Source organism: Accipiter gentilis, chromosome 15 (genome assembly GCF_929443795.1).
Source record: "Accipiter gentilis chromosome 15, bAccGen1.1, whole genome shotgun sequence".
Classification (NCBI taxonomy): domain Eukaryota; kingdom Metazoa; phylum Chordata; class Aves; order Accipitriformes; family Accipitridae; genus Astur; species Astur gentilis.
In genome coordinates, this window is record NC_064894.1 from 153,873 (window position 1) to 167,137 (window position 13,265).

Here is a 13,265-nt window from a genome sequence, read left to right on the forward strand (position 1 = left end):
TGTTTACAATAACTGCTGTAAATTGGAAGGAGGCGAGGAGGATGGATGACGAATCGTTTGAAAATTAATTTAGAAAAATGGGCTGACGTTAGCACAAAGATACTTTCTGGCAATTCTTTCCAGCTAAGTAGCTTTATTAAAGTCTGCATCTGCATATTTCTTTGATGCTTCTAAACCTCTTCAAGTTTCTTGTAGAAATTCTTAATTCAGTTGCAATAATCTGGGTCAAATAATATGGTCTGAGATATTATAGAAGTGGATGTAAACATGTCAGAAAATTTATGGCAAGGACACGCAAAGTGGGCACTTGGACGGCAAAGCTCGGTGTGTGTGGAAATGTAATGTGAAGTTCCCTTTGTAAATCTGTCTAAGTTCATTTTCACTGACTGCAGTATCCTAATTTCTGGGAGTCCTTCCATTTGTTTTTTTGGCTCAGAGCTCCATCGACAATCAGCCAAGCATCTGCAGCTGTACAGAATTTACTGGCTCACTACTAGTCACTTTTCCTCTCTGTGAGAATGAACTGCTGCATGCCCCGAAATGCTCATATCAGCTTTCAAATTGTTCCTGTGATAGAGGACTTCATTCAGACTTTTGACAGGCTTGGGACCTCGAGGCTTGCCTACACAGTAAAATGACTGTGATGTGTATAGGCAAACGCAGGGCTAGCTTTAATTAGCATTGCTAACAATAGCAGTAAAGACACAGTAGCACAGGCTCAGCAGGTGCTAAGTTAGGGGGCAGCCTACTGTGATAGCAGGTACATATTTTGATTGAAAACATACCCTAAAAACTCACATTGGCCCATCTTTACTGCTATGGTTATGGTGCTAGGGAGCCTGAAAGCTGGCTTTGGTTGGCTGGCCCAAGCCACAGTTGCATCCTTTTGCTATGGATGGGAACTGTTGTGTTTCCATAACACCTGTGCATAAAGAAGGTTCTTCAGATGAAGTTCCTGTAGGCGGAGGGAGAAAAATAATCTGGCATGGCATTTCTTGGGTGTGGACTTTCTCTTTGATCCTATTCCATGACAGCTCATGTATAAGCATTAGGGTATGTGACAAGGTTTCTATCAGGGTTTGGAATATGGCAAAGCTGGAAATAAAGTGCCATTTGGCAATGTGACAATTTGTAGTGCTTTTGGTGTAGATCATCTCCCTGGTTCTGGGATTTCTACAGATACATCTGACATCTGAGACCTGGGACGGTTCCTCTCTCTGCTACCTCAAGGGACCTTGGGCGTGTGAATGAGACTCTTCTGTGCGTTGCTGTGTTTTGCAAGTGGCACCAATTTTTTACGATGCTGTAGTTTAAAGAGACAGCCAGCGGCTTCACTGCTGAGGTGGGAATGCAGAGACCATGAGATACACGCCCTCTTCTCATGTTCTTCTTGCTGGTGCCTGTAGCCGGAGCAGGGCTGTGCAGTCCATCACATGAGGACAGCTGTGGAGATGAGGAGAGGGGGACACAGGCACGGCAGCGCCGTCAGTCCTGACCTGGCCGTCACTGTTCTTCACCACAGACTGCAAGGAGGAGGATGAGATCTGCACTTTCAGATGTGGGGGCCCTTCCTCCTCCCAGTGTCTTGTAGCCCTGAAGGACCCAATTCCTGCCTTTTGCATCTGCAGACTTCCAGTTCAGCTTCAAGTCATTTCACTTCCTCCAGAGACAGACTCCTATCTTTCCAGCCCAGCCATCTATTATTTTGGAAAAGTGGTGATAACTGCCCCTTTATGTACCTCAGCAAAAAACAGAGGGAGGGCACAGTGGGCAGTCTACCCCTCTAGAGAGCGGGAAAAGCGGTTTTCACGGTCCCTCCAAATTTCTAAATGGGAAAATATCCTGGGTTGCACAGGCAGTGATGTCGAGGCTTGTCCAGAAGACCATTTTTGCTTTTAAACCTGCCTTTTGGTTCCATGGTTTGTGCTAGTCTCACTTCTAAGGTGAAATGCTATTTTGCTGTTAAAGCGGGTAAGTCATACGTGATATGTTTGGACACAACTAAAGCTGTCCTGTGCCTGTGTTTTATTGCAGCTTCTACCTGCATGGAATTAAACCCCTGTGCCAGGAAAAAAAACACATTCATAGCTGTTCAGCTATTTTGATTTCTGCTTTTTAAACCCAATCTAATTGGTACTTAATAAATTGGCATGGGAAGAGTAGAAGGATCCTAGGGAAAAAAAATGGTTGCAAACTGTGTGTCATGACTACAAATGTTTTCTGTTTGGGGTGGGAAGCAGTTTTTAATTATCTTCTACAAAGACTACAGAGATGGGTGGAACAATTGTTGAAATGAAGTTATTTCCATGAGCTCACAGGCAATGAGCCTTACTTATCCAACTACCTAAACCAAAGAAAACTTAAGCAATTAATTTAACGAGAGCGCTTGGGACATGTTATCGTTCTGAATGGATGAGCCTGAGAAAACAGCTATTTTGAATTGCAGCGGGATAAGCATACAAAACGGTATCCCTGTGCAACAAAATCCCTCTTAGCTGAGTGCCAAAAATTGGTCTGTGAGAGCTGTGGGGTATGTGCCCAAACCTGGGCTTTCGGGATAAGCAAATTCCTTTTTAAATACTCACCACAGTGGTAAGTAAAGCCTATGCGTGACTTGAATTGCTGAAACCAATGGTCCCAGCAGGAACCTGAAGTACAAGAGCTTCTGTGCAAGTTGTTTACCAAGTTGGTATGGTGGGCGCTTGCAAGAGAGAAGGTAGCGTTTTGTACAGTCAAGTTAAATATGATCTCGGAACAAATCATTAGTGATGTAGATCCACTACCTTGGCTACCATGAAATAGATGTATTTTTTCTTTGTGGCATAGAAGGGGAACATTAAACACTTTTCTTACTGGAAAGCCTTTTCATATCACCTTGGACAACACTGGCTGTTGGAATGGCTTCTCTTCTGCAGGTCCTCAGAGGGCTCTTACAGTTGGCACCAGAAAGGCGTGCTATCCGTGGCAGCATCTCAAGTATCTTGTTTTCTGGAATGCTGTTCAGGTTCTGCTTACAGTAAAGGCTGTCTCTGGTTTACTTTTCTCCAACTTTTCTCTCCCCTCAAATGGGCTTCTGGATTTTTAAGGCATTTCTTGTTTCCCCACTCCCATTTCTTGCATTTTCAGATGTTTCAGCTTTGTAGCTCACTTTTGGAATAGCTTTCGCGAGGGTCAGCGGGGGTTTTCTCGTTGCCTTTAACCAAAGAGCAAACCCATGCACCAGCCCTCCAGAACAGTTGCGGAAAGCACATCCTCGTACGGACAGCTACCCTCTCGGCCGAAGTTAACACCGATCCTGAAAACCTCACGCCTCCTCCCTTCGCTTCTCGCTCACGCTGCTTCCGGCCGGTCCGGGTTTCGCTGCTTCGGTCGCGACGGGGCGTGGGGACAGAAGCGGGGGCAGCCGGGGGCTCCCTGGGCCCCGGAAAGCCCTCGGGGAGGAGGGGAGCCCTGCGCGGGGCTGCGCGGTGGCCGGGCGCCGCTGCCAGGCTCCCGCGTGGGACAGGACGGAGAGGGTGACGCGGGGGTGTCGGTAACAGGAGGGAACGCTTGGCGCCCCGCGGCTTCGGTCCCCGCGGGCGACCCACCCGCACCGCCGGCTCGCTGAGGGGCTCGGCCTGCCGCGATCGGCGCTTCCGCTGCCAGGGAAGCGCTGCGCGTCCCGCCGGCGGGGCTGCCCCGCGCAGCCGCCCCACACCCGCCGGGGGCAGGGGGGTGGCCCGCCCCGGCGAGGCTTGGCTTGGCGAGGCGAGGCGAGGCGAGGCTTGGCGAGGCGGCCCGCCGCCCTGCGAGAGGCGGCGCCCGCGGGGCCGCGGCCCGGCGCGGAGGCGGGGTGGCCGCGGGGGCAGGCGGCGGGGCGGGCTCCTTCTTTGGCCATGAGCGAGGTGCCGGCATTCGGCCGCCGCCGCCGCCTGCGGGACGCAGGGAGGGAGCGGCCGCAGCGAGGATCCGCCGCCGGCAGCGGGCGGGTGCTATGGCCCAGGCCAAGATCAGCGCCAAGGCCAGCGAGGGGGCGCAACAGCAGCAGCAGCAGCAGCAGCAGCAGTCCGGCGGGCAGCTCCGAGGCCGCTTCTACCGCTCCACCTCCATGGCGGACCGCTCCAGCCGCCTGCTCGAGAACCTGGACCAGCTGGAGCTCAGGTGGGGCCCCGGAGGGCGGTGGCTCCGCGCACCGCTGCGGCCGGGGAGAGCCGGGCCGGGGCCGGGGCCGGGCGGCTGGAGGGGAGGGGGCCGCGGCCGGGCGCTGCGGGGCCCGGGGAGCCGCCTGCCCCCCCCCCCCCCCCCAGCCCGTGGCTCCTGGCAGCGGCCCGGCGGCGGGCGCGGGGCCTTACCCCGGGCGGAGGGGAGGGAGGGGAAGGGAAGGGCGCGGGGGCGAGGCTTCCTGAGGTGAGCGAGGGAAAAAGGATCCCCCTTCACCGGGGGCGGGGAGCGAGCTTGAAAATGGCAGCTGCTGCTCTAAGGTGAAGCAGTCTGGCCTGGAAGTACACGAAGATAGGAGGACGCGTGCGAAGGTATGAAAACAGGCGGTTTTGGGAGAAAGTGCGAAAGGCTTTTCCGGGTTTGTGACCCTTTGCGGTGCGGGGAGTCCTCGGCACTCGTGGGCTAGCGGGGCGGCAGTGACACGACGGGTCGCAGGCCCCGCGGTGGGTCATGTCCGTCGTCCCACTCCGTAGCCCGACAGCCCCCATCCAGCATCTCTCGGGCAGGTGTTTTATGAGAGGATGTAGGGAAGCCGAGGATAAAACGTGGTGTCATTCGGGCTCTCGGAGCAGGCCTTTAAGCCGCAGGGCTGCACGCCGGCGTGTGAGGCTTCGCGTCCCCCAAACCTCCCTTTGTGCTTACTGGTTCAGCTGTGTATGTTCTTGTTGCCCGTGTTTACGTCCACCTTCTCTCTGAAGTGTAGTAAATCACGTAAGTGTAATGTGAATAGCATTGCATTCTGCAGCTTAGGTGTATTTTTCCAAAGTAATTGCAAATATGATGTATATTTCATCATTGCGCCAAGACGTGTCCTGTCTCCTCCTGCTACTTGACTTTCCCCGAATAATCCCATTTGATTTTTTTTTCCTAGTTCGGCTGCATGAGAGACAATTCCTTGCCTTTAATCATCTTCCTCGTCCTCTCAGCTCTGCCTAATTACACAGTGTTCTTTCTGAGGTGGATGGGTGCGCAGGGTGCCATGGGTGTACCACTGATTCACCTCCTGCCTGGACTGTTTCAACAGGCCCTTTCCTTCATTACAGCTGCATATTGATCAGCGGCTTTCACAGAACCACCCAGCAGGTTTCTAGGACTTTCCTGTAATTAAAAGAGCTGTGTGGGATACGGGAGTTGCGTTTTCCCCTTTCTGCCTGCATTACTTTGCATTATTCAGGAGTGGACTTTATGTACTACTATATTAGCCTTTCACTTAGCTTGATTAAATCTCCTTGAAGTCCTTTGCAGACTTCTCTGAATTTGACTAAACAAAATCACTGTCTGCAAACAAGTCTCGCTGCTCACCTCCAGGTCTAGCATGTGAATATATGAGCATCAGAGTATGCAAAAAGGTGTTCTAAATTTGCTGAGCAACTCTGAAACAAAGCAGACAGTTTGGTTAACCAGAAATTAAGCCCCAAATTAAACTTCCCAGTTTGCTGTGGGTCTTTCAAACAGGCATAGTTCTAAATGCGGAACAGTTATGAAAAAAGAGTCAGACTACTTCAATTAAAGTCACTCAAGCCTTATTTTTTTTCCATGCACAACTAAACAGCATGCCTCATTTCAAAGTTATTTGAGTGACAGGAGAGGAAGAGCTTCCACACTTCTTCCTTCTGCAGCCGGTTTAGTTTAGCTATAGACCCTCGAGATGTTGCTTGTAAATATAATAAGTGAAAATTTGTCAAAGTGAACTACACCCTTTAATTAAACTCCTCGACAATCCTCCATTCTCAAGTTGCTTAAGGTTGCCTGAACCCCATGGCAACTCTCATCCCGTCAGAAATGCTCTGGTTTGAACAGCTTTCCCTCTTCTCACTTCCCTTCCATCGCAAAAGCTGCTTTTCTGACAATAACGGGGTATTTTTGTACTTCCCTGCTAGGTGTTTGTGGAGGGGCTTTCTTCTGTAGGGAAAGTGAACGGGAAAGGGGGAGTAATTTGGCTGCCAGGGAGCGAGCCCCCGGCAGGGTGGCAAGGGGGGGCGGGTGGCACGTTTATCCCTTGTAAGGGCTTGGGCCTTTGTGTTCCCCTGGCTGCTGGTGACTGCCAAGACATCTCAGGAGCAGCTGGAAGCGGGACCAGAGTCTCTGTTTATGAGTCACTGTGTTCTGGTGGTTGTGTTAAGTGAACATGCAGTCCTAGGTATAATGGTACATGAGATATGTCAGACTCTTGGGTGTTGTGGGATTTTTGTAATCTTAATTTTTTTGTACTTTTTTTTCCTGTTCTCCTTCGGAACAACCATATTACCCCACCATTCATTTCTGTGTTCATTGGACTGCTCACCTGAGAATGGAAACTCAGTTTAAGCAGCTGAGGATGCTGGGGTGACCCCCCCTGCTCTGACTCTGTCCAGTGTGCTCAGCTCTCTTCCAGGAAAAAAGCTGCACTGTCTTCAGACGTTTCGGATTTCCTTTGAAAACTTCTCTGCACTTCCAGCGCGCAAGCTTTAATAGGGAGCTATTTAAGTCAGTCAGTAGTTTAAAGGACAGAGTTTTTGCAGCTGTCGTAAGAAAGTGGGTATCCAGTTTCTCATCTGGAAACAAAAGCACAGGCTGGTCCACCTGTTCCTCAGGGGAATGCTCTGCTCATGTAGATGGTATGTAGGAAAGAAAGGCACTGCGTGGCTAATCGCTCTCGGACTGGGGAAAATCAGAAGTAAGGAATGTTTTTTTAAGTCTTAGGTAATGGATGGAATATTTAGTTGCTGTTCAAAGTGACAAATACGCTCCAAGTACAAAGACGATTGGATGTTTTCATCTGGTAGAAAAAGACTGTACTGCTGTATCGGGATAATTGACAGCTGGGCATAAATATGAATATCTTCTGCTCTCTTTTATTTGCCTTCTGTTCTTTGGTTGGTTGGTTTTTTGAGACTTGGACTGTGTTTCCACCCCTTTTCCACAGCAGTCGCCTCTGCTAGAGGTTTATATCTTCCAATCTTTTTTTTTTTTTTTTTTTTTGTCCCCCACCCCAACAAAGTAAAGATTTACACAAACCTATGAAGTTAAAGCACATTTTGGGTAAGAAGTTACGAGACCTGACTGCGAGGTGTGGACCTGATGGCTCTAGCAGCGAGTAAGGAGGGGCAGGGATGCAGTCCCTGCCAGGGCCGGGGTCTCTCCAGGGCTGTGGCCGGGGGGCCGGGAGCAGCCGGCGGCACCCGCCCCAGTGTGGGGGCAGGCAGCTGGGGGCCTCGGTACAAGCTGGGGTGGCCAAATAGGGCTAGGTGGTGGGAGGTGTCTCACCTGGATGAAGCCCCCCCCAGCATCTTCTCTGGAGCACTTACCTGTTTTCCTGAGGCCGGTGTGAGTGGTTTCCTTGGGTTTTGTTCTTTTCCCCCTAGAGACCTGTTCTGAAATGATCCTATACCGTTGTTTTGACTGCCGTGAAGTCCAGGTCCCTAGCAGCAACAGCTGGCTGTTGCCTCCACTCCCGTGTCTGGCCTTTCTTGGGCCATTTCCCCCATCTTCTGTTCGAGGGTCTCACTCCCACCACCTGTCTGTCTGGCTGCTCAGATGCTGCCTTTGCTGCCAATGTGCTGTGTTACCACACTGTGCCTCCACCCTGCCTTCAAGAGGTCTCCGAAACGCGAGGAGTTTGGTTTTTAGGCTTATTTAGTCCCGTCACACTGCTAATAATTGGTCAAGATGGAAGTTTTCAGAAGGGATAGTAGAGGGGTGGGGGAGCCCTGGAAGTGCTGCTTTCCTGTCCCTTTGCCTGGGTGGCAGGAGCTGCTGTGCCTCTTTCCCTTGCTGTTACGTGGTGCCAGGGTAGGCGATCATTTTGACTGCTGTTTATGGAAGCAAATACACTAAAATTAAAATCCCAGTGGATTTTAGTTGTGTGGCACTCTCTATTGCAGTCAAAAAAGTGGTTAAAATAATTCCCAAGAAGCAATTATTGCAAATAAAGTAGTTCTCAAGATTTGGTTATATGACCTTCTGTAAAATAATGTCAATTGAGGCTCTTAATTGGTAAATTATGGGGGGGGCTTGTGCAGTATACAATCATTAATTCTCATCATTTGGCTTTTAGGTCCTACCTTGCATGCCAGTAGCTGGCTTTTGGAAGCAGTGATGTTTTAGGCACTCTCTTTAGAATCACACCAATTCAGGATGCATCTCTGCAATGCAGTTTTTCCATATTCTTCATAGGACCCAGCAAAGCCTGTGGAAATCATGGATTGATCCATCTGCTGAAGGCAGACCTTTAGTTTTTAAGTCAATACAATGATATAACAAATCCAATTTAAAAACACTATTAAAATTGAAATTCTCTACTTCCAAATTTTAATTTTAAGCTTTCCAGTGACCATAATGCATTTTTTAAATTGTGGAAATACTAGTTTTTTAAAAAGGCATGGTGAGGCATTTATGAAAATATTGCTAGACTTCCTAAATTATAAAGTGCAGACATCTGAAGTATGAAATGACTCCACCTGCCTCATTGCTCTTACTAACCCGTCCAAAATAATAATTAAAAGTATTTGCTCTCGGCAAGAATTTGCATTGCATTAACTTTTCCCACTCCTCCTCAGAATGAACATTAAAGGCAAGGCTCAAAGCTTGTGTTTTCACTGACTAGATTAGGCTAAATATTTTGTAAAACAGAACCATTTTGTGAGCAGGCTGCATGTGAAGTGACTATTTATATCCTCAAATGCTCCCGTTCTGCCTTCTTTCACCCTCCTTTCTCTTCCTGCCATTTTTTTGAAGTTACCTGCCCTCAGCCCGCCTTTGAGGAGGGAGCAGGAGCTCCCTGCCTATGTCAAGAGATAAGCCCTCGTCTACAGAAGCAGCAGTGAGCCACCACTGTCTCAAGGCTGCGTCCAGTAATGTTGAAGAGCACAGATCATCCAAGAGACTTAACAGTGTTTTGGTTTGTTTCCCCTTTTCTGCCCAGGTTTAAGAAACATTTCAGGATAGATGGATTCCCATGCTGCTTACAGCAGCTAGACCTCCTGAGCTGCACGTTGAAAGCATCTGAAACCGTCAGCCAGGTTCATGTGTTAAACTGCTTTTCTGTGGGGTCTGGCAATGCAGAGTTGACGCTTTTTGACGCAACTTTTGCAGCCGGTTCCAACTTCGCAAGTCCTCTGTGAGCCCCTATCCTCAATCCTCCAGGGCAAAGCCAAGGGATTGAGATGTTTCCCTCTTGTCCCTGGTCTCCAAAGCAGGCAGTTCCCAGATGTGCTTTTCTGTATTACTTGGCTGAATGCAAAAGCCCCCTCCTTAAAACCATGGCGGGGAATAGAATGTGAATTAAGGAACTGGACTCATATTTCTAGGATGGCATTTTCACATTGCCCATAGTCAGATGGGTCTGTACCTTATGCCATGAGGAGGAGGGCAGACAATGACTATGGGCACACAACCAAGCAGCTTACTGAGACTGAAAAGTTATCGGGCAGAGCAGTTTCCGATGGGCTTTCCCCTCACCCTCGCCGCATCACATGTGAGTTTCAGCATAGTCAACAGGACTGGAGTAGGCATCCTGTGTCGGGAGGAACTGAGTTCCATGCTTCCCTGCAAGTCCAGAAACAGGAGCTGCTCCCACAGGAGATTCTGCCCTGTGTGAATCACGGTGAGCATTGCTCCGTGGAAAACACCAGTGACTGGGGGCAGGTGGTCCAGCATCTTCTCCCAGCGACCAAGTCATGCCACTTGGCAGGGGATGCCCTTGTCATGTTCATAAGTGTGAGCTTTGTCCCTCTCGTCCATTTTTCTCCCTTGTGAAAGGGCTCGTTCAGCTACAAGGCGGCATTTGAGTTTTCTGGAGCGTTTGTTGCTTTGTAGGTGGGTCGCAGTGGTTCTGTGCTGCTGGCCTCGGGGGCCAGGCCCCCTCGCTGCCTCCACCCCTGCAGCTGCAACCTTCAGCCCCAAGTTCCCTGATCTGTTTCTCTTCTAGTTAAGGAGCTGATAATTGCTAGTTAGCTACAGGACTTCCACTACAGAGCTGTAGTATCGTCAGGCTCTGGATATTCAGACTAACCGCGGAGTAGGATAGAACAGCACTGTCAGTGCAAGTCTGATAAAATTACTGTTGTTTGCGCGTTTTTTCTTCCCCCGTGTGTTTGTTTTTTAAAATTACATTGAGTCTTGAAAAGCAAAGTTAAGATACAGGAGAAGGTCATGAAATCAGACTCTGGCTCATGGATAATTAAGAACTGACCATACTTCTTAAGCTTAAGTTAAAAAAACAGTTCTTGGCAGCTATATAGGTGAACAGCTATTTTATTATTTAAACATTTTGTTTGGTTTAACCATGTTCAGGGTAGAGGCTTTCCGTGACGCAGCATCTGCTATGGAACAGGAGAAAGAAATCCTGCTAGAAATGATCCACAATATACAGAACAGCCAGGATATGAGGCACATCAGTGAAGGTGAGAAGCTGCTTTCCCATACCTCCCCCCCCCTCCCCCCCCCCCCCCAACCTCACACAAAGTCAAAACAGCCCGCGCCTTAGGCAGCAGCTCTGTTTGATTGCTTGCTGCTGGTAAAGGTATGGGCATTGGAGGCAGCTAAGGTTATTGAAGGACCATGTTACCCTGGGATCCCCTTTTTCTTGATCGTGTAAATTCACATTACTGTTCAGCTGGATGGTCTACCATGAATGTCACTGCTGGGTACATGAAAGCCCATACTCAGTTCACTGATTTATTTTCAAAATCAGAGTTAATGTAGCTCAGCTGAGGGAGAGAAATTCATGATAATGATGATGAATAAATATAGTTGAAAAAACAGCATTTTAATGGCTTTGACTACTGGACAGGCACGAATGCTACGAAGTGTACAGCCTGCAAGAACCTGATGATTAAGGTTGTTGCTGTGGTTGTGTGACATATGGTTTTAAATATATTCCCTAAATCTGTATGTTTTATATTAGGTGCTTTACATTGCTGGTTTATTGGCTCTTCAAGAGTCTACATGTCAAGTATGTTGTGTCCATATTTTAGGAAAGAAGTTCTCAGAAAACAGAAAACCATTTTTTTTCATGGCCCCTAATTGCGTCTGGTAGTCAGAAATCAGTTTTTATGGCCTTCTGGGGTACTGTCTAAATCCCTTCCTCACAGTGCCACAGAAGATCCTTAATATGCCAGTTCTGTTAATGAATAATGTTTCCTGATAATACTGTATGCTTTGCTTTAAGGTGACACAGCAAGCATTGTGTCAGCAGCAGAAGAGCATTGCTTAGTTTGAGCAGAGCTTAATGCCTCATTTCAAATCGGAAGCCACTAGCTTCTGTGAAATAAGTAGGACTTAGGCAAATGCAAAAAATGAATTTCTAGCACCTGGAAATCTTGTTGATTGTCTGCTGCTTAAAAAAACCAACCTTGTTTATTGCAAAGCTGTAGCAGTTTGATTGTCTCTATGATGTGATTTGCACAGGAAAGTATTTGCCTGTAATCTAGAATACTTTCTTGTTTTCGATTTAGGTGAGAGAGAAGAACTTAATTTGACTGCTAATCGTCTGATGGGCCGCACCCTCACTGTGGAGGTTTCTGTAGAAACCATCCGAAATGCCCAGCAGCAGGAATCCCTGCTGCATGCCACGAAGATGATTGATGAAATCGTCAATAAACTTCTAGATGATTTGGAAGATGCAAAAATCCGCTTAATGTCACTTTACGGTGCGTGCACATCTGACGTGCCAGCAGGACCCATCGATCAGAAATTTCAGTCTGTTGTAATTGGATGTGCCATTGAAGATCAGAAGAAAATCAAAAGGCGGCTAGAGACTCTGCTCAGAAACTTAGAAAATTCTGAGAAGTCGATCACATTGTTGGAGCATCAGAAGACATCTGTTCGACAATCTTGCAACAGCAAACAGGATTAAACTATGCTCCTGGCTACTTCTGGCGCATCGTAGGATGAGCAAATCTCCATAAAAAGCACACAGAAGCTAAGAAAAAAATTCTCTGTACCAGCACACACGTATATACGCATGCACACGCACCAAAGTACCTTTGATTGCGAGGTGTGAGCATTTAATGGGTTTTGGTAGCATTGGCATTTTCTTTTGGCAATAAAGGATGCTATCAGTTCTCCTGTAGAGTCGATACCGCTCTATTGCAAATTGTAATTGTGCTTCTGCTGAACTGTCAGAAACCATCAAAATCTAGCCTTTCCTCCATTCTCCTGTTGTTTTTTTTTTTTAAACTAAAGTTGTTTTGTCATATTATGAGATATCAGCTTTTCTCTGCTGTATACATAGTGTATGAACCAGACTTTTGGGGACAAAAGACGAATCATGGCAATAAATCAAAGACATTAATAAACTGTATATGGTATTTTCATAAACAACACACTGTCCTACTCATTACCATTTATAATTTCAATGATTTGGCACTAATTGTAAGTAGATCACAATACTTTCCAGAGCCAGCGAGCTACCTCCAGTTTGTAACTGAGGACATGAAAAGCAACACATCTGCCCAAAGGTCACAACTAAGCAGCTATGAGGTTGCTGTCACTGCATTTTATTCACAGAAATGGCACTTCAGGTGCTTTCAGAACAAAGTTTCAGCTTTGAGACTGTTAAAAGTTCCTGAGAATTGGGTGAGCTTAATGCAGTAATTCCACTTCAAAAATAACTGGTTTATTTTTTTATGTTTTAGATCCTTGTGAACTTTAACAAGCACAGTAAATCTTCTGGCTATTTAACAGCATTAAACCCCTTGACAATAACATACAGCATAAGCTGTTCTCAGAAATCATGCTGTGAAATAGTTAAGTTGAACATGGCTTATTAATGCTTAGAATATTCCTTCAATCGCTGATTTTTTAAAGGCCATTATAAGGTTATTCAGGCCAAAAGTGTTAAGGTTTTTAGTTTTCTTTTTTAAATCTTCTTTATTATACCAATAGCTAAAAGTATTTCTATTTTTTTATAGCACTTATACTAGTACAAGCATTTTTGTTCTCGAGGACAAAATGAAGTGATCACAACCTGCATATCTACAGATGAGTTGTTAATAGTGTAGATTAGACACTTTGACCTGAATTACTGGTTTATTTTTCAAATCCTTTCTTCTGTTTGCTTTCCACTTCCTAAATTCTGTGTT

At 47.2% G+C, this 13,265-nt stretch overlaps 1 protein-coding gene across 1 annotated transcript; it reads left to right on the forward strand.

The window, feature by feature from the left end:
* Nucleotides 1–3,794: 3,794 nt before the first annotated feature.
* On the forward strand, nt 3,795–12,487 carry BAG2 (BAG cochaperone 2). The gene is made up of 3 exons (XM_049818300.1): nt 3,795–4,140; nt 10,474–10,583; nt 11,637–12,487. Exons 1-3 carry the CDS (start codon nt 3,974–3,976, stop codon nt 12,035–12,037), a joined length of 678 nt encoding a protein of 225 aa, XP_049674257.1. The 5' UTR covers nt 3,795–3,973; the 3' UTR covers nt 12,038–12,487.
* The last annotated feature ends 778 nt before the right edge of the window (nt 12,488–13,265 follow it).

Excerpts from the sequence above, each read along its gene's own strand:
- BAG2 (XM_049818300.1), top strand. The coding sequence starts at position 3,974 with ATGGCCCAGGCCAAGATCAGCGCCAAGGCCAGCGAGGGGGCGCAACAG. Across the intron at positions 4,141-10,473 it reads CTGGACCAGCTGGAGCTCAG|GGTAGAGGCTTTCCGTGACG; the intron begins GTGGGGCCCCGG and ends AACCATGTTCAG. Across the intron at positions 10,584-11,636 it reads TATGAGGCACATCAGTGAAG|GTGAGAGAGAAGAACTTAAT; the intron begins GTGAGAAGCTGC and ends TTTTCGATTTAG.